This window comes from Pinus tabuliformis, chromosome 5_1, assembly GCF_031772625.1.
Source record: "Pinus tabuliformis cultivar Carrire ecotype Pingquan chromosome 5_1, CPIR1, whole genome shotgun sequence".
In the NCBI taxonomy this organism is placed as follows: Eukaryota; Viridiplantae; Streptophyta; class Pinopsida; order Pinales; family Pinaceae; genus Pinus; species Pinus tabuliformis.
Window position 1 is genome coordinate 94,798,585 of NC_142305.1, and position 21,846 is coordinate 94,820,430.

General features: G+C 39.9%; 1 protein-coding gene across 1 annotated transcript; it reads right to left on the reverse strand.

Annotated features, from left to right (window-relative positions):
• Positions 1-910: 910 nt before the first annotated feature.
• On the reverse strand, positions 911-10,659 carry LOC149163613 (GTP-binding nuclear protein Ran-A1-like). Its single transcript, XM_089429208.1, has 5 exons — positions 10,531-10,659; positions 2,737-2,803; positions 2,529-2,652; positions 1,202-1,291; positions 911-1,094 (listed from the first exon to the last, which is right to left on the reverse strand). Exons 1-5 carry the CDS (start codon positions 10,657-10,659, stop codon positions 911-913), a joined length of 594 nt encoding a protein of 197 aa, XP_089285334.1.
• Positions 10,660-21,846: the final 11,187 nt, after the last annotated feature.

The following is a 21,846-nucleotide window of genomic DNA, read 5'->3' on the forward strand; positions in this document are numbered from 1 at the left end:
GCAATAACACCAACATCCTTTGTTGCTTGGCGCTGTGCATCAGTAAAATAAGCTATCCAAGCCCACAAGTTAATAGTCACAATGCAGTCAACAATTGGTTAACACTTTTACCGTGAACCATTTGTAAGACCATAATTTATTATTTCTTGGCATGCAATGTTAAAACTTATGAAACTTTCCTCCTTGGTCTAGTTGATCGAAAAAAGTAAATCCCATTCCTCATTCTACAAAAAGAAAAGAATATGTAGAATAAAATTCAGTCGAGTCCTCTTCATTGAAAAAACTCGACAGTTTATCTAGCACCAACTTAACTGTAAAACCTGGCTTTCATTTACCAAAAAGAATTTAGTCCCAATTAACAAGTCTGTTTATGATTTACCTAAAAGTCAAAATGTGCAACAAACGTTTTCTTGCAACAAATTACCTTTCCTAGTGAAGAAAAACCACTCAATGCGAATATTTATGTAGAAATCAATCGAGAGCCCAATTAATGAAATGGCGATGCCTTTATGTGTTCAACAGACAACATACCCACAAGAATACCCAGGCAGGCTTGATAGCCACAGTTATCAACTATGTAAACCAATTTCAGAGTTAAAATAAATCCTCAGATATAGCTAGAATTTTCAGAGAGTTTTAACAAGCCATAATATATTACAAGCAACAATCATCGCAACTAGCATTCTTGAAAGGCACTTGAGCATTCTTGAAATATTTGAAGAGTACAAAAAGTTCTTGTGAAAAATGTGCAAGAGTATATAACGGAAAAAATGAACCTCAGGAGGAGCAAGAGCAAGTGACTCCACAAAATGAAGGTTTGGATCCTTATAAAAATAACCCATTATAGAATCAATGCAAATTTTTTAATATAAAATTTATATTAGGGAGCATCAGAAACTAGATTAAAGGCTCACCCTGAGAGCTTTCGTGCCAAGTACAGGAATGGCTTCTCAAAATTGTAGTTACTTTTTGTAGATATCTCATAGTACTGAAGATTCTTCTTTCTATGAAAAGTAACTTGCTTAGCTTTCACTTGCCTATTCTTCACATCAACCTTGTTTCCACAAAGAACAATAGGAATATTCTCACAGACCCTGAAATTCACAAAGATATTTAGCTAATCGGTTCAGGCAGTTGTGCCGCCACAATTAAGGAACCTTCATTTCTACTTAGAGATCCAACCCCTCTGTAAAAGAGATACCTGCAAAGATCTTTGTGCCACGTTGGGACATTCTTGTAAGTCAATCGTGCAGTAACATCAAACATGATAACTGCACATTGCCCATGAACACTGCAACAAACAAAATCCCAATCAGTAAATAATAAGGAAGCAAATAAATAGAAGTGGAAAAATACGGAACCCTCGCCAATTCAATCAGGAAAATGCCAATAGAAACAGGAAAAGCAAACCAGTATTGATCAAAACAACCAATAACACAGTTTGTCTATAAATTCAAAATTAAACTAAATTCAAATTCAAATAAATATAAGTGGAAAAATATAGAACCCTCATCAATTCAATGAGGAAAATGCCAACAGAAACAGGAAAAGCAAACCAGTATTGATCAAAACAACCAATAACACAGTCTATCTATAAAATCAAAATTAAATTAAATTAAAATTCAAAATAAAGAGACATAAACGAGTAAAACAGAGCGCTGATAAAAAGGAGCCAAAAAAGGGCTCATAATTGCTCCATTGTCATTGATATTGAGGTTAAAAGGTGTTGCTACTGAACCCACACTACATACATTTCAACACAGGAAAATAAAATTGATAAGTCAAAAGTTCTCTTGGGATCGATCCAAGTTTAAATCCATGTAGGACCTTTTTAAGCAAAAAGTTGAAAAGGCACCCCAAAAGCTCAAATGTATAGTGCTCCAATCAACAGGTGTCTACTACACCTGCAAAGGATGACAAAAAACACTACTTTCATAAATTCCCAAGAGACCACTCCTCTACCAAAGGATCCAACAAAGAGAATTATGACAAGGCATGATTAAGATTATTCATATCAAGGAAAAGATTTAGTTACTAAAATCCCAAAAAATAAGTATATGCAATTAATGGTGGTTGAATCTCCTAGAGTGATTTAATCAGAAAATTGATTGTAAGAAGGTAAGGAGAAAGAAAGGGGAAATGACAAGATTTTCCTTAAGCCTTAAGGCATTATATTATCTTTCTAATTTACACAACCCAAGATTTGCCTTCTGATGAAGAAAATCATATTTGAAGTTTTGTCCATGGGCATATTTATGGTAAAGACTATAGGTCAAACTGCAGAACCACTAAAAATAGGATATGATATTTGTAATTTTTTGTTGGGCCGCGAACTGGAAAACACAACCTAGTAAACCCTAAAATGAAGAGGGACATGACTGAAAACCTTTACAACATCGATCCATGGGGTGACCTAGTGACACTGTTTATATCAAATCTAAAATCCAACCACATCAATATAAATTGTGATGGGGATTCAATTGTGTCCAAGAACAAAAAAAAATGCAAAAAACCTCCAAACAAAATACCATTTATTGCAAAAGACAGCGCATACAGAAGCTTTGTAATTATAAAAACAAATCTTATTGTATTCACGCTCGTATTTCTTCTCAAACTCCCCAGTAAGAAGACGCTTCACGAAGGTTGTCTTCCCTGATTCAAAAAATATATTGCAGTCAATCACCGATTTAAAAAGAAAACAGAAAAAACTGAACATAAACCCTATTTATAGCACACCAGTTCCTCCATCTCCAACAATAACAAGCTTAGAGCTAGGGCAATCAGTGTGCTGACCGGGTAGAGCCTAAATATAAGAGAAAGCCAAACAAATAAGCACAAAATAAACATACCAATGTTATCAGAATCCAACCCAACAAATAAAGGGTTTAAAAACAAGCAAGATGAACCATGAAGATTTGTGGCATACCATTTAACAAGATTAAGAGCACTTTAGACACCTAATTAGAGGAAGAGACCACTGAAGGTGAGGCCCTTACGATATGAGGAAAACAAAAGTTGCATGCGAAGAATGCAGAGTGCCCACGCAAAGCAGAAAGTAGAAACAGGAGGAATAGAAATGGTCATGGAAGAAAACAGGAAGAGCAGAAAGCTGAAGAGGAGAAACAAAAATGAATTGCATGACAGATGTCAACCATATGGCAGTTGAAAGTGCACGCCACCTGTCAAGCATAGAAACAAAATGTAGACGAAAAGCTCACTCAAAGGAAGGCCTATCGGCCTAATTAAACTATAACTTCAATAAATAAAAGTGTGATATGAAATGAGTCATTATTTTTTGGGCATGTGGTATTAATAAGCTATGGGATTGTTAGAAATCTTATTTATAGGTTAAAAATCTCTCTATATAAATAGAGAATTTTAATATTAATATTAAAAAATATATTTATAAATATATTAATTTACACATTAATTCTACCTTTTGTAACAAAAACAACTAACCAAGCAATTTAATTGAGCAATGATCCCATCCTTTATCGTTTATGGTATATGAAGATTGATCTTATTTTAATTGACAAATGCAAAAGATATATTGAAGGCTTAGTTGAGAATATGGTTGGGCCTTAGATAATCAAGATTTAGATTTCTTTAAATTTAGTAATGTGTAATGCTCTAATAAAGTGGTAGAAATTCATGTGGATGACTTGTATTTATGGGCTTAGAGCAGTGTTTTAGATTATCTGATATTTGATATATTCATTTACAACCAAATAATAAACGCTTACATCTTCCACAACCATGAGTCTAATGTGGATCATAGACCTTTAACCTTTACTCTAAACTTTATCATACACAAAATCCCCATAGAAGATAATTTTGATAACTATGGTTGTGGAAGATCCAATGAATTAAGGACAATATTGAAATATCATTACTTTATAATAACCCTTTATATTTCCATTAGCAAGTTCTCTAACAAGATGATAGGTCAAAAGGGGCAATAAAATGGCTAACCCTTCATACGGGAAAGTTTATTATTACTACAAAATTTAATAGGGATGCTTCTAATGAGTCCTTAAACTCTAACAAGAGAAATAAGTACAAAGTCATAATTTAAAAAATAAAAAGGTACTATATAAATGGAAATCAAAGGAATCTACAAGAAAGGGGGAGAACACTAAGAGAAGGTGGGAGATTCGGAGTCTGTAAGTTCTGAATCTACATGGCAGCAATAGGAGGAGGAAGCACTACTCCCTCCTATTGAAATGTCATGGTTGACAGAGGAAGGGGAGCCTATACAAGGAGACAACTTGGTGGATTCAACTAATGATGCATAGTCAAATGGTGCAAATTCCAACGCAGCGAACAAAGGGTCCTTAGAGAAATGACCTGGGCCTGCCAAATCGATGCCAGATGGGGCCTGCAAGTCTACGTCAAAAGAGAATCCTAAGGTGGTGCTCATGAATCCACAAACCCAAGCCCACAAAGACCATATGAAAAGGTATGCATTGATTTTAAAAATTATGGGGATTCAGCCAAATGAGAAAGTACTATGAACTTGGATTAAGTACATCTGGAAACCCAGACTAGAAGTTGATCTCCATCTTGGTTCCAAATTTTTCTTTACGGTTGTATTTTCTAACTTGGGAGACAAAGATAGGGTCTTTGATGGAGGACCATACTTTATTTCCTTAGCAAGGCTATACATGCAACCCTAGAAGGAAAATTTTACACTAGATCAAGAAACATTTACCTCCATTCTAGTGTGGATAATGTTATATTCTTTTCTTTTAGATTACTGGCTACTACAAAATCTAGAATTTATTGACAATTTGCTAGGTTATTTTCTGAAGCTATTGGAGGCGACCCAAAAGGGAAAATACATCACATATGCATGAGTTTGTGTCAAAATGGATATATCAAGTGCTCTCCTAAATGCGGTAACTCTTGAATTCCAAGATGAAATCTAGTCGCAGAGAACGACTACGAGAAAATTCCTTTATAATGTAAACCCACTCAATCTACTATCCTTACTTCTAGTGTACAAGAGTCCATAATCGACTGTTCCCTGTAAATTTTTGACAACATGTTTGGATGCTGCCCAATGATCTCTCTTTGGTTCCACCATGAACTGGCCGAGGGTGTTGACAACATAACAAATGTCTAGCTTGGTATTGACCAGATACATCTGGGACCCTACGCGTTTCCTGTACAAGGTGGGATCAACATCTTTGTCCTATGATGCATAAATTTTCTTCCAGTTGGTGATCATTGGAGTAGCCATCAACCTATAGTCCTGCATCCTGAATATCTTCAGGACCTCTGTAGCATATCTCCCTTGTCCAAGAAAGATTTTATCCTTCTACTGCAAAACTTTCAACCCTAGGAGATAATGCATTTGTCCGAAATCCTTCATGTCAAATTCTGTGGCTCGATTCTTCTTCCATTCCTTGATGAGCCTAGATGAACCTGTTAGAAAGAGATAATCCACATATAATACTAGTATTAGAGGCTCAACTTCTACAAATAGATAGTAGAGATTGGGATCAGGATCACTCTTGACGAACCCCATTTATTGCAAGTAGTCATCAATTTGACCATACCATGCTCTAGGTGCTTGTTTGAGCCCATACAAGGATTTATTCAATCTGCATACATGATACTTCTTCCAGTGTGTCTCAAATCCTTCTAGTTGTTAAATGTATACTTCCTCTTCTATTACCTCGTCTAAGAATTTCGTTTTGACATCCATCTGATGAATCTCCCATCCCATCTGAGTTGCAAGAGGTATCACAGTTCTAATAGATGTATACCTGGCTACTGGGATGAAGGTTTCTTCGTAATCAATTCCTTCCTTCTGAGCATACCCCTTAGCCACAAACCTGGATTTCTATTTTTCCACACTGTCGTCTACAACGTATTTATTCTTGTAGATCCATCTCGAACCTACCTAATCTATCTTCAGGCCTAGGCACTACTTCCCAGACATCATTCACCATTATAAATTTTTATTCCACTACCATCACATCCAACCAAACTTGATGTTGAGCAACCTCCTAAAAATTGGAAGGCTCTCCATCTTGAGCTACTAATGCCTGAAATCTATCTGGATGTTTTGGCTCCCTTTTATTGTTTCTTGCTACACCGATGAAATCTTCTGTATCCCACAGAATCTATCGAAGTTCCCTATTAGTTCTTTGTCTAGTAGCAGGTGCTTCTATTAGCTCCTCATCTTCATGTGATTCTTCCTGTTCTGAGGAAGAATTCTTGGCTTCAACTGGTTTGAGTGGTTTGACCAACGACTCATATTTTGACTACTCCCCAGAAGGCATTTCTTGAGATTTTCTGAAGGCACTATCTTCCCTGAATTTCACATCTCGTCAAACTACTACCTTCCTACTCCCTGGAAGTTAGATTTTATATGCCTTAGCGTTCTCGCTATATCCCACTAGATATCCTTTCTCTACAGTTTGATCTAACTTCTTCCTTTTCTCCTCGGGTATACGAAAATATGCTAAACTCACAAATATCCTAAAATGGCTGACTTCAGGAGTCTTTCTTGTGAAGACTTTCTCTGAAGTAATATTTCCCAATGCTCTATGAGCAGTTCTATTATGGACATAGAATTTTGTGTTGCATGCTTCTACCCACAAGAATTTTGGCATATCCTGATCATATATCATGGCCCTAGCTACTTCCATGATAGTCTTGTTCTTCCTTTCTGCTACTCCATTCTGCTCCGGATTGTAAGGAGTTTTCCACACTCTTCTTATGCCCTCCTTAGCGCAAAAATTAGTGAAGTTCTTATTAACATATTCTCCACCATTATCTGAGCGTAAAACTTTTATTTTCTCCCCTGTTAGATTCTCCACCAGAGATTTGAACTCTTTGAATCAACAGAAAACCTCATCCTTGGTTTTCAGAAAATAGATCCAAGTTTTCCTTGAGTGGTCATCAATGAATTTGACGAAGTATTTGAAACCACTAAGAGCTTTAGTGGACATAGGTCCGCAAATATTTGAGTGTATCTATCATAGTACACTCTTGGCCCTGTTTTTACTTCTAGGAAATGCTGCTTTGGCATACTTGCTCAGAGCACATCCTCTACATACATCATCTTGGTCTGTACTAAGATTTGGAACTCTTGTTACAGTTTTCCTGAGAATTCTTAGAGCTCCATGGTGCAAATGTACCATTCTTATGTGCCATATTTCATTCAAATCCTTGTCTCCACTATTGCCTATCAGTGCCATTGGTGATTCTAGTTGTAACCTATACAACCTTTTATTTCTGATTCCAATCTATACTTTCTTTTTCTAATTCAGGTGTTTGACATATACTTTCTTCTTAATGAAGAAAACATCATAGCCCTTTCCTTGAAGTTGCGATATGGAAAGTAAGTTCATCCCCAGTCTTGGCACATGCAGCACATTGGTAGCACAGAACCGCTTTCTCGTTTCTGTTTGAAAAAATATGGTACCCTTCCCTACTGGAGTACACTTTGCCTTATTCCCCATGGTGATATGAAAATTCATCCTTTCATCCTGATAATCTGAGAAAAATTCTTGGATTCCTGTCATATGCCAGTAGGCTCCACTGTCTATATAACATACCTCTGATGATGCAAAGATTGCCACACAAGCAACTTCTTCTTCCAATTTGGAAGCGAGCATAGAGAAATCGAAATTACTGTCTCTTATGCAATTTCCTAAAAAATCTGCGCGAGTCTCTTGATGTAAATGCCTCTGCATCATGTTCTCAACCCATAATTGATTTTCCCTTCCTGTCTCTGATTATTTCCTCTGATACCATGTGAAAATTCTATTATTGCAACAACTGATTTATTTTACCTACTTATTTTCAAATAAGTTATTTACGAAAACCCTTTAGTAAATATTAAAATAAATTCTACTATAGATCTAACACCATAATACAAGAATCAAACACATCAACACATATATTTTTGGACAATTTCCCCAGAAAAAACACAATGTAGGAAAACCGGTGCAATAGAGGAGGATTTTATGATCAAGCTTTTCTCGAGTACAACTAGGGTACCAAATTGGCTCACCCAATAGAAAAAATCCTCTGACGCCTCCCTTAGGCTCAATGTTTGTCCATCTAGCCTTTGTGCATCTCCTAGACCCTCTGCGTCAACATCTACCTCATTGCGTCAGCACTTGGGCTCTCGGCATCACCCACACATGCCCTTCAGTGACTTTGCAGTCCAGCTGCCTTTGCGTCTTCCTCAGTAGCTTCTTTCCTGCCTCTTTGAACTCTGCGTTGGTCCTTTGGCACAGTTCCTACCTCTCTATTATGTACTCGCTACCTCTTGCTGCAATCTAGATCTCTAGTTCGAATTTCTTAGCAAACCCCGCTACAAAAATTGAACTGATTGGTCTCTGTTAGTATATGTACAACTAACTCTCAAGCCTTCTCTTATACTTTTCATGTTGATGAATCAACTGTTGAGATTAAGTCCCTAATCAACGACTGAGATTAGAATAGACTTGATCTTCGTCTCTTGGAAGCTTCTCATCCTTATCTTTATTAATACCCATTAATATTTTATTTTCCTATGTTCAGACTTAGGAACTCATTAAAAATATTAATTATTTTAATAACTCTTCATCCGGATGGATTTTTCCAAAATGATTTCTAGTTCTGTGAGATCTCACATGCTTTAGCCTCTCCACCAATTTTCATGGCTAGAGCACATCCGATGCTACCCAAAATCAACAAGACTTAGTAGGCCACCTTAGTTTGGTAATAATATCTTCATCAAAGAAATCATGAATTGATCGTGACCAATAGGCATCCTTACGTCATTTTGGTTGTTAGTTTAAAAGGAAAACATGTTAGGTCATCAAACGAAAACAGTCAAAGGACAATGATTTAAATTCCCAATGCACTACGAGTCCAGGAAAAACATTGTAGTTTCGTGATGTTTCTCCTTAAATCATAATTAGAACGATCACCTTCGCTCCAAGCCATTGAAAGTGATCATTTGAACCTGCATTATTATCTCTTAGTGCTCAACTTTTCTTTATCAGCATCAGAAAGCTCAAAAGGTTCGGTTCTTTCTCTGCAAAAGGGAGGTAGGGGTGTTGCAAATCCATACATGGTTCAATTTCTTGTAGCTCGACGATCCAAATACTCTCACAGGTGAAAATTCAGTTTTCCTTTTGTTTTTCAGTCATGATAGAACTTTGAGATTTCATTTAAAATCCAACGCAAACTGTCTAGAGCTTGCAAAAGAACAAAATTTTCGTCGCTACTTTTTTGCATTTCGTTGCGTTTTTCCTTCTCAGTGTTGCGCTTTCATCCCAACTTGCTGCGAATTCACACAGTGAGATAATTTCCTTCTTTCTCGTCGCCAATTTTCCTTTTCTTTGTGAGATCCTCTACATACAAATAGTCGCCTTAGTTTAAAGACTCTAAAAAGGATTTTTCCCTTAAAACTTTATGCTCAAAGGTGTTTAGAGGTTGAATGTTCTAGCGCTACGATTTTAGTTTGTGTGCTGTAACTGTCCTGACCCAACGTAACAATAATAATTTAAGGACAAACAATAAAAATAATGGTTTATGTGGGACACAATAATAACATTAGTGGGATTGTAGAATTTAGACTTTTGTGATCCATATTAATTGAAACAACATTTTCGGTAAAAATCACATAAAATAAAATCTCGTCGACGCGTTTCAAACCAACTAGTGTGGTTCATCTTCAGGACAAGATGAGGAATCAAATCTAGGCAATGGAATAAATAGATGATGAGAGCAGCTAACTAGCCGTTAGAAAATAACAACTATTTTGACTAAAAAACTAAAATAACTAATTAAGTTTTGACCAAGAATTTAAAAAGAATTTTAATTAATAATTAATATTATTTTTGAATTAAGTTAAAATATTATTTATATAATAAATAAAATCAATAGAATAATCTCATTTTAATAATAATTAATATTAATATTATTAAATTAAATTATGTTTGTATTATAATAAAAAACGATTTTATAGAAGTATTTTTTTTCCCTTGGAAAAAAGTCGTAATTTCCATTAATAATAAGAAATTACATTTTGTAGATGTTGTAGCATATGCAGTTTGTGGCTAGATAGCTCGTCAGACAAGTGATACAAAAAAGACAAAACTGGGCTCCTCGTAGGGAGCGCTATAAAAACATCCCAAAGATGGTGACTATCTCTTGACAAAGAGAATGATAACTGTAAACATCCAAAAATGGAAACTGTCTCTTCATAGAGAGATTGATAAACTGTATTGTATGTTCATGTGCAACTTAAAAAAGAAAACAAAACATAATTATATACAATTGTTCAAAAAACCATGATAAGTTCATGGCCCTTGTTGAGCATGCAAATCGATGAAGGGTCTATGATAGTGCTGGTAGAATACTCCATCAATTTCTTCCTGAATTAACCAATCATCATCCTGCCTGAGCGCTGCCTCCTTTGATAGGAATTCTACCCCTAAGTGCGCTCCCCAATGAGAAGACTTCACCTTGGGTAGCCCTAGATTGCATCATTGGAGGAGAGGAAGGCTAGATAGGTGCCTTTCCACGCTTTCTCTGCATTCCAACAACAGGTGCCTCAACTATATCCCCAGAGGTCTTTAGTTGCTCCTCTGTATGATCTACTACAACAAGCTGTTGAGGCTGATCCACAGGGGGATCCATATCCATTTCCTGAGCAATCTTTTTGTTCTTTCGATTGAGTGGGAAATCCCTGAATAGATGTCCCACCTTATGGCATCTTCTACAATGATATGGAATGCCTTCATAATCTAACAGTTGTTTTCATGAGGAAGATCTCCATTGAATCGTGATGTGCTCCTGCAGTCCACCTTTGGTATCCAGATGAACCAATATCCTCGCATATGCCATCATGCTCGTAGTCTGATAGGATTTATCATACTCCATGTAGGTACCTAGCGAGTTCCCAATCCTTCTGAAAATGTCCTCGGACCAATACTGTAATGGAAGGCCAGGTAGCCTGATCCAAATAGGGCCAACACCAATTTTCTCAGTCTCTAGGTCAAAAAGTGGCGTCCAACGTTTTAATAACACAGGAGCATGTTCAAAGTGCCAAAAGGAGGAAAGGACCCAGTTCGTATGGTCTGCCCTAGCAAATCTCAACGCAAACCATCCCCTCACAAATGTTTGAACAAAGGGGATGTCCGCCAGGTGATGTCCCCAAATCTCAGTTGCCCAGGTCTTCAAACGAGCTGCCGAGTAGTTTCGGCCTCTGATTCTGCCAACCAAAACCCTATCTGCGTAGTCCATAGTATCTCCCCACTGAATGTCCTCCTCAAGCTTTAGGATCACGTTGTCTACCTTAGTCTTAAAGCATTTCTGCCTTTTCTGGGGTCTGGTTGCTGAGATGTGGGGATGCTCTGAAACCCTTGCTGTGTTAGGGTCCTCGGTCGGAGGGTTAGGGTTTATAGGTATTTCAGGGATGGCCTTCGAGAGTGGAGGAACAAAGGAAAAACAACCCGAGGGGGGAGCAGAAGAGGAGGAGGGATTAAGGCCAATGCTCGGGGGCTTAGTAGAGGGTACTTCAGCGGATAGCTCGGCCAGATGGGGTGACGGGTCCGATATAGGGGCTTCCAAATCCAGGGAAGGGTTTATACAACCAGTAATAAACCCTAGTTTAGTCGGGGACGGTGGAAGCGATGAGAAGGTCGACCAAATGGGAGGCTCATCCAACAATACATTAGTAGAATTAGCAGGTCCAGAGAACTGAGGGTAAACTTCTAAATTGCTAGTAAACCCTTCACTGAAATTTAACAAACCTTCAAAGGCGACATATGTGGACTGCCAGATGTAACCTTCCTCTAGTGGTTCATCTGAATAATCCACAACATCAAGGTCCATAACGACAGCTACACCGAGAACAAAAGTCACTGCCTCGAACAAGCTAGCCGACGGGAAAGGACACCCACAAAGGTGGAGCGGAAACAGAATCACAATGTAAATGACGGGGAGCAGTAAGCTGGTGTGAGGTAAATGGTAATAGGTAAAAACTCTCAAGTAAGTCGCATGTGATAGCTGAGGAAGCCAAACACATAACAACGATGAAGCATAGACCAAAAAACCCTCCAGCGTAAAGGTAAACCGAGATTGTTAGGGGTCGGGTGAATGCCGAGGTAAACCTTAGGGTAGCTGCGGGTCAGGTTACGGTCTGCAGCAGTACTCCGTACTGCTAGCAGGAACCCTTAGCCTTTTTCCGCCGCAGTCGCTGTCCTTCCATCGCTCTTTCCCTTTTTTTTATAGAAGTATTAACTGAGAAAATATACTATTATGGAGATAATATTAATAAGAATTAGTATTCTAATAGATAAATAAATAATAAAAAATATAATAAGAAATAAATTTATGAAGATATTATTAATAAGAATTAGAATTCTCATCGGTTGAAAAGCAGGGCAATTTCGCTGATGGCTGGAGATGAAAATACAATTTTTTTTCTCAATTATGCGAAAGGGAGGAAGATAATGAATAGTATCTGGAAGTTAAAGGACAAAGAAGGTAGAGAGGCTAATACCTTTGAATCTCTCTCATGCATGTCGAGGAACCATTTTCAAAGACTCTTCTCTGAGCAGGGAGAACCTACATTAGCAGAGGTTATCAAAACAGCCTAATGCTTGTTGAAATTTGGTACCGGAGGATAGGTGGTCCCCTTAGGCGTTGATCTTTGGCCTAGGGAAAAGTGTCCAAAAGAATTTAATTTTTCTCCTAAAGTGACTTTATAATTTTATAAAGTTAAATATAATTTAAAAGTGACTTTAAGTGATAAAGTTACTAAGTCTAATTTTAAAGTGACTTTTATAAAGTCAATGAAAAATTAGAAAGGAAAAATGACTTTGGAAATAAATGACTAAGTGGGTCTTTATTAAAGTGGGGTGAATTAAAAAATAAAAAGTGAGATTTAAATAAGCATTTAATCTCAGCAATTGATCTAAATCTATTTCAGCTATTGGATTTAGAGATCACCCAAAAGTCACTTGGGTCACCCAAAAGTCATTTGGAGTTATATTAAGGGAGGAAAATGAGTAAAAGATCACATTTGATTCAATTCTTTCATGAGCAAATTGGGAGAAGGAGAGCAAGAGAGCAAGAGAGATTTCTAAGCAGGGAGGAGAAGGAGACAACAGCTTGGCACACATTCCAAGGCAGCAGTTGAGCATATTTGTACAACTGATTCAGCACACAGTGAAAGGCCGATTTTGGCACGATTTTCGAGGAGAGGTTTGTACAAAAATCGAGGAGCAGTTTGCTGGTTTTTCTGCACGCAAAACGAGGGCCATACAACAGCATTTAATGCTGAAAGTGGGCACGAAAATTGAGGAGACCGTACAACATTTATTGCTGTCCTGTTTGCTGTAATTTCCAGTTTGCTGTGAAGCATGGGAAAAGAGATAAGTTGTAAATTTGCTTGCTGATTTTTTTGCTGAAAATTTCTCACTGTAAAAGACAATTTTCAGAAATAAAGAAGAGCTCTCAAACTGGTTTTCCCCAAGAGTTGTAGGGGGTTTTTCCAGGGTCACATTGACCAAAAATCTCAGTGTTTAAATGTGTTTTAATGGCTGTTTATTACTGCTGATTTTTATTTCTGCAATTTTCCAGCATTCTGTAAAATTTCCAGAATTTGTGTTTTCAGCAAATTTATTTTTTTCAGCTTGTTAAATGTATGGTTATGGGAAAGGGCATTTAACTATATGGGAGAAATAAGGAGAAACTGAAAACCGGGGTGGGAAAACAGAAATTTCTACATGGTATCAGAGCTTGAGTGCCGAAGGGCAGTTTGGGACAGCGAAAGGAAAAATTACAGTTACTGATTTTTCACTCAGAAAATTCCAGCAAGCTGATTTTTTCATAAACAACAGTTTTATCTTTACTACAGCAGTGCTATTTTTCAGTTTTAGGACAACAGGATGTCATTGGGATTGAGGGTGGAGGATAGGCTGGATGGGCATATAAATTACAACGTTTGGAAGGAGAGAATGCATAGTATCTTTGAGGAGACAGAAGTCTGGGATATCATGGTGCATACCACACAGAACCCTGTTGTTGTGCCTACTGATGCTACTCAGTTGACAGCTTATAATAAAAAGAACAACAAGGGTAAGAGGCTGATTCTTGACGGAATCAAAGACCATTGCATTCCTCATGTGAGAGGAAAGAGCAATGCCCATGAGATGTGGACAACATTGTCCAATCTCTACCATAGTACCAATGAGAACCGGAAGATGGTCCTGAAGGAGAAGCTGAAGAACATTAAGATGGGTAATGATAGTGCAGCTGGATATCTCACAAAGATTACTAATGTGAGAGATGAGTTGGCAGCGATTAGAGAGGCCATTCCACCCACTGAGTTGGTGCAGATTGCAGTGAATGGCCTCCCCCATTCATGGTTGAACATTGCTGATGGGGTTTGTGCACGTGAGACCCTTCCCACATGGGAGAGGTTTTGGGATGATTGCATTCAGACAGAGATCAGAAAAGGTCAGCTTGGGGCAGCCAAGCCAGTTGAGCAGGATGAGAATGTAGCACTGGTGGCAGGAAGCAAGAAAGGCAAAGGGAAGAAGCAGGCTTCCACAAGCAGTGGTGGGGGCAAAGGCAAAGGTAAAGGTAAACAGGGGAACACACAGAAGGACTATTCCAAGGTGAAGTGTTGGAATTGTCAAAAGATGGGACACTATGCAGTTGTGTGTCCGGAGAAGAAGAAGAAGAAGGGGAAGAACCAGGACGTGGCAGCTTCAACAGAGATTGAGGACTTTGCTGGTCGTTTTGACCGAGAGTTTGCGTTCACTACGTGTGAGTCCTCTAGTGCAGGATCAACTGCCACATAGGTTCAGAGGGAGCATGCTTTTCCCTCGATTAGCAGAGCATCTTCAGGTATCTGGTATGTGGATAGTGGGGCTTTACGTCATATGACAGGAGTCCGTGTGTACTTCTCAGAGCTTTCAGAGAGTGGCACTGATATTGAGGTAGTACTCGGTGATGACAGAGTTGTTAGATCAGTCGGGGTGGGGACAGTGACATTTCAGAGGGAGTCCAAACCTCCCTTGAAGGTGTTAGAGGTTCTTTATGTGCCAGGGATGAGGAAGAACCTCATATCCGTCTCAGCTTTGGAGGACAGAGGATATGAGGTACTGTTCAGGGGAGGACAGGTGTTGATGTATCCCAGGGGCACTCCAGCTGATTCAGCTAGAGTGATAGGTGTACGCCATGCAAAGGTGTACAAGTTTGCATTCCAGCCCCTTTTGGCATTGAGCAGTAGTACCGACAGCAGAGCTAGCAGTTCTGAGCTGTGTGAGATTTGGCACCGCAGGATGGGACATATGTATCATAGAGCCTTGAGGACATTGCGGGAGATCACTACAGGTGTGCCAGATTTCAGTACTGATCACTTTGATACTTGCAGAGGTTGTGCGATGGGCAAGTTTTCCAAATCCCCTTTTCCTAGCAGTGATAGCAGAGCGACGGGGATACTTGATTTGATTCATTCCGATGTGAGCGGTCGAATGTCTCATGTTTCCTTGAGTGGATATGAGTACTATGTTTTATTCATTGATGATCACTCCAGGAAGACCTGGATTTATTTTTTGAAGACCAAGAGTGAGGTCTTCAAGCGGTTTCAGGAGTTCAGAGCTCTTATGGAGACTCAGACAGGTCGAAAGATCAAGTCCTTGAGGTCGGACAATGGAGGAGAGTACACCCTTGGAGAGTTTGTTGACTATTGTGCGGAGGCAAGCATTAGGAGGGAGTTCACTGTTCCTTACAACCCCCAGCAGAACGGGGTTGCGGAGAGGAAGAACAGATCCATCATAGGGGCTGCCAAAGCCATGTTACATGATCAGGGGTTGCCATTGTTCTTGTGGGCAGAGGCCTGCAACATAGCTGTTTACTTGTAGAACAGGAGTCCGCATCATGCCTTGGGGCACATGACTTCGGAGGAGGCTTTCTCTGGGAAGAAGCCTGATATTGGTCATCTTCATATCTTTGGATGCATTACATACTCCTATATACCCAAGGAGGAGAGGAACAAACTAGAGCCCACCGCAGAGAAGGGTATCTTTGTGGGCTACAGTGAGACCTCAAAGGCCTTTCGGATTTACATTCCTGCACAGAGGAGAGTTGTTGTCAGACGGGATGTGAAGTTCGAGGAGGATAGGGCCTTTAGGAGGTCACGGGAGTTAGAGTATCTGGATCAGCCAGACCCTCAACAGCAGTTGAGTCAGTCGCAGAGATCTAGTGGGCAGGGATCAGGAGGATCCGGAGGTACATCTATGAGGATGTCAGGTCCATCAGTGAGCAGTGGCTCGCCGAGCCAGAGGGGTGGTGCTCCGGGCAGCATGCAGAGCAGTTCACAAGGGAGTCCATTGATGGACAGTTCACACGGTGCCTCAACTTCTACAGGTTAAGGTGCAGGCAGGAGGACAGCAGACAGACAGTCAAGAGTTCAGGCTACTGATGGTGATGAGGAGGAGGAGTTTCATTCTCCTATGGGAGAAGCATGCTCAGGGAAGAGAAAGCCCAAGTGGCTTCAGGACACCTTGAGAGATGCCACATTTGTTGCTGAGCCGAAGAGGCTGGTCAGAGGGAGTAGACCACCTGAGAGGTTTTGTAGCTATATGGCGATGGTTACCAACATCCTTGACTCTGAGCCTTCTAGCTATGAGGAGGCAGCTAGCCAGCAGGTCTGGAGAGAGGCCATGCAGGAGGAGTATTATTCTATCATGAAGAATGATGTTTGGGAGGTGGTGCTGAGGCATGAGGGCAAATCCGTGGTTACTTCCAGATGGCTTTACAAGGTAAAGCATGCTGCAGATGGCAGCATTGAGAAATTCAAAGCGAGGTTTGTGGCTAGAGGGTTCTCCCAGGTAGAGGGAGTTGATTATGAGGAGACCTTCGCTCCCGTGGCTCGATATACTTCGATCCGCTCCATTATATCGATAACAGCAGAGATGGGTTGGAAGATCCACCAGATGGATGTGAAGACCGCATTTCTCAATGGCTTCATACAGGAGGAGGTGTACATTGAGCAGCCACAGGGCTTTGAGGTGCATGGGAAGGAGTCCCATGTGTGTAGACTGAAGAAGGCCCTTTATGGCCTGAACCAAGCTCCCAGAGCTTGGTACTCCAGGATAGATACAAATTTGCAGGGGATGGGTTTCACAAAGAGTGAGGCAGATCCGAACCTTTACTTTATTGTGATTGGTGAGGAGCCTCTCATTCTGGTGCTGTATGTCGATGACTTGATCATTACAGGTGCAGAGAGACTCATAGAGCACTGCAAGAGAGATCTTGCGACGGAGTTTGAGATGAAGGACATCGGCTTGATGCATTACTTTTTGGGTTTGGAGGTGTGGCAGGAGGAGGGGCATTTCTTCCTGGGGCAGGGGAAGTATATTGTGGACATCCTTAGCAGATTCCACATGGAGGATTGTAGGCCCATGTCGACACCAATGATCACCAACTGGAAGAAGCTTCATGCTTCGGATTCCGAGTTGGTGGATCCCACATTGTACAGGCAGCTGATTGGTTCCTTGATATATTTGGTCAACACTAGACCAGATATCTGTTTTGCAGTAAACACGATGAGTCAGTTTATGTGTGAGCCTAGGAAGGTTCACTGGGTGGCTGCAAAACACATTTTGCGATACTTGCAGGGGATAGTGGATTATGGTCTGGACTACAGGCAGAGAGATGGAGTGAGATTGGCAGGATACACTGATTCTGATTGGGCAGGTTGTGCTTCTGATAAGAAGAGCACTTCGGGGTGCTGTTTTGGGTTGGGTTCAGTAGTAGTGTCATGGTTCAGCCGGAAGCAGCAGTCAGTAGCACTGAGTTCAGTGGAAGCAGAGTATATGGCAGCCAGTCTAGCTAGTTGTGAGGCTATCTGGCTTCGCAAGATGTTGTTTGGCTTATTTGGTCAGCCGTTGAGACCTTCAGTGATTTACTGTGATAATCAGAGTTGAATTAAACTCACGGAGAATCCAGTATTTCATGACAGGTCAAAGCATATCGGGATCAGATATCATTTCATCAGAGACTATGTTCAGAAGGGAGTTGTGAAGCTTGAGTATATTTCCACTGATGAGCAGGTTGTAGATATTCTTACCAAAGCCTTACCACGGGGCAAGCATGTCTACTTCAGAGACAAGATGGGTGTGGTGAGGAACACCTTCCTCGGTAAGAGGGAGTGTTGAAATTTGGTACCGGAGGATAGGTGGTTCCCTTAGGCGTTGATCTTTGGTCTAGAGAAAAGTGTCCAAAAGAATTTGATTTTTCTCCTAAAGTGACTTTATAATTTTATAAAGTTAAATCTAATTTAAAAGTGACTTTTATAAAATCAATGAAAAATTAGAAAGGAAAAGTGACTTTGAAAATAAATGACTAAGTGGGTCTTTATTAAAGTGGGGTGAATTAAAAAATAAAAAGTGAGATTTAAATGAGCATTTAATCTCAGCCATTGATCTAAATCTATTTCAGCCATTGGATTTAGAGATCACCCAAAAGTCACTTGGGTCACCCAAAAGTCATTTGGAGTTATATTAAGGGAGGAAAAGGAGGAAAAGATCACATTCGATTCAATTCTTTCATGAGCAGATTGGGAGAAGGAGAGCAAGAGAGCAAGAGAGATTTCTGAGCAGGGAGGAGAAGGAGACAACAACTTGGCACACATTCCAAGGCAGCAGTTGAGCAGATTTGTACAGCTGATTCAGCACACAGTGAAAGACAGATTTTGGCACGATTTTCGAGGAGAGGTTTGCACAAAAATCGAGGAGCAGTTTGCTGGTTTTTTTGCACGCAAAACGAGGGCCATACAACAACATTTAATGCTGAAAGTGGGCACGAAAATTGAGGAGACCGTACAACATTTATTGCTGTCCTGTTTGCTGTAATTTCCAGCTTGCTGTGAAGCATGGGAAAAGAGATAAGTTGTAAATTTGCTTGCTGATTTTTTTTGCTGAAAATTTCTCACTGTAAAAGGCAATTTTCAGAAATAAAGAAGAGCTCTCAAACTGGTTTTCCCCAAGAGTTGTAGGGGGTTTTTCCAGGGTCACATTGACTAAAAATCTCTGTGTTTAAATGTGTTTTAATGGCTGTTTATTACTGCTGATTTTTATTTCTGCAATTTCCAGCATTCTGTAAAATTTCCAGAATTTATGTTTTCAACAAATTTATTTTTTTCAGCTTGTTAAATGTATGGTTATGGGAAAGGGCATTTAACTATATGGGAGAAATAAGGAGAAACTGAAAACTGGGGTGGGAAAATAGAAATTTCTACAATGCTTTCCTCGATATGTGGAGGAGGAAGAAGTTGAGGGCTTGCAGGGGGAAGTCACACCTGAAGAAGTGGAGAACGTTATAAAATCTATGGCCAAAGATAAAAGTCCTGGGCCTGACGGGTGGCCTATAGAATTTTTCAGCATTTCTTCGATTAGATTGGCTCAGAATTAACAGAGGTGGTTGAGGAGTCCAGAAGGAAAGGTATGGTATATGCGCCTTTTAACTCAACCTTTATAGCCCTTATTCCCAAGAAAGAAGACCCTGAGTCGTTTGAAGATTTCAGACCCATTTCACTCTTCAACAACATTTATAAAATTATAGCTAAGTTGATCGCTCTTCACTTAAAACCAAGTCTGTCTAGATGCATCTCAAGCGAACAATTTGGTTTTCTGGATGGGTGCCAAATTCATGAAGCCATAGGAGTGGCTCAGGAGACAATTCATAGTGTGAAACTGATGAAAAAGAAAGGAGCAGTGGTGAAAATTGACCTGTCAAAAGCCTACGACAGAATCAGTTGGACCTATATCCGGATGCTGCTAACTCACCTGGGGTTCAAAATTGATTTCATCAATTGGATTATGGGATGTATCACCAGTGTCAGATTTGTGGTGCTTAGAAATGGGGCAGCCGTTTTTCAAAGGGCAAAGCGGATTGAGACAAGGCTGCCCCTTGTCCCCATTGCTTTTCCTTCTGGTAGCAGAAGGGCTAAGCCAACTAATTCTAAAAGCCAAAAGGGAAGGGAAAATAAAATTTCTGGAGGTGGATGTCAATTTATTCATCTCGCATCTTGTGTTTGTCGACGATATTTTACTCTTCAGCAATGGAAACCTGTCAAAAATAAAAGAGATTAAGAAGATTCTTGAGCTTTTCATGAAAGCAACTGGGATGCAAGTAAATTATAGAAAATCATAGCTCATGCTGGAAGGCTTTAATAGACAAGAGGTAAGTCAAATTACTTCTGCCCTTCCTCTAGAGGTTATTAAGTTTGGAGACCCTTTCAAATATCTGGGGTTCTGGCTGAAACCGGACAATTATAGGAAGCAGGATTGCAATTGGTTGGTAGCGAAGATTGAAGCCAGGATTTCTCACTGGAGCTTTAAGTGGCTTTCCAGACCAGGAAGGTTAACTTTGATTAAATCAGTCCTTCTAGCAATCCCAGTTTACTGGGTTGCGCTGACCTGGGTTCCCAAAGGTATACTGGAAAAAATAAGAAGAATCTGTAGCAGATTTTTATGGGCTGGATCTAAGGAGGAGTCAGTGCTTCCCTAGATTGCATGGGAAAAAGTGGCGAGACCAAAAGAATGGGGAGGGTGGGGAATAAAAGACATCACTGCTTTTGGATCCTCCCTGGCAGCAAAATCAGGGTGGAGAATCATCAAAATGGAAAACCTCTGGACGAAAGTGGTAAAACGGAAATACATTGACCCCACTCCTCTTGAGGACTGGATAAGGAATCCAGAAAATAAAGGAGGAAATGTGTCGATAGTCTGGAAGGCGACTATCGATGCCTTCAAAATTATTGAACAAGGATTGTCCTGGCAGATTGGGAACGGTGAAAATATTCGAATTGGAAGGGATCCTTGGGTGGGATGTAACGAGAACTATGCTATGCCTCGTGGCCTGATTAGGCATCTTGAGTCCAAAGGAATTTTTTTCCTAAATCAGGTGGAGAAAATCGGTCACTCAACCATATGGGGACAAGCTTGGAAGTCAGGGGAGGAATTGGATCTTCATCCCCATTGGTGGAACGATTGGAAGGTCTACATTCAAGAACTATCTAGATCAAATGCAAGGTTTAAGGACAAACCAGATCAGTTGGTACGGGCTCATGCTGATTCTGGATGCTATTCCCCAAAATTCGGATACAAGTTCCTTATGATAAAAAAAGGTTGGGAAGATCCAAAATGGTGGGAAAAGTCGATATGGAAGTTAAAGTGCCTTGCCAAAGCAAAACTGTTCTTCTGGTGTATTCTGAAAAGGAAAGTCCCTACATGGGACATTCTGCAATCCAGATTTAAACAAGGGCTGGGAAGATGCCCTATGTGAAAAAATGACTCTGAATCTATAGCGCACCTGTTTATTAGCTGTCTTGTAGTTAAAGAAGTATGGATGGAGGTCGAGAAGCTTATTCATCTGCCAATAGCCTGGGAAGGGGATAATACCGCTAAAGCTTGGCACAAATGGTGGCATCAAAATTCAATTCGGAAATTAAGGAATCTGCCTCCTATTATATGCTGGGGCATTTGGATTGCAAGGAACAGATGCATTTTTCAGGACAAGGAAACCACTGTTGAATCAATTGCCATCCAGTGTTCATCAATTTATTCGAATATTCCGGATTCAGAGGAAGAAAGGACGCCCAGACAGGTTGGAGAAGAACAAATCAAGGATGGAGTGCCATGGGCTTACTTTGATAGAGCCTCTAAAAAAAAAAAAGCTGGAGCAGGTGTAATCATCCACATAAACGGAAGACATTCCCTAAAAGTTTCCATAGGATTGGGCAGTGGCTCCAATAACTTTGCAGAAGTATCTGCTCTTAAGCTTCTTCTATGTTGGCTGATACACAGGAAC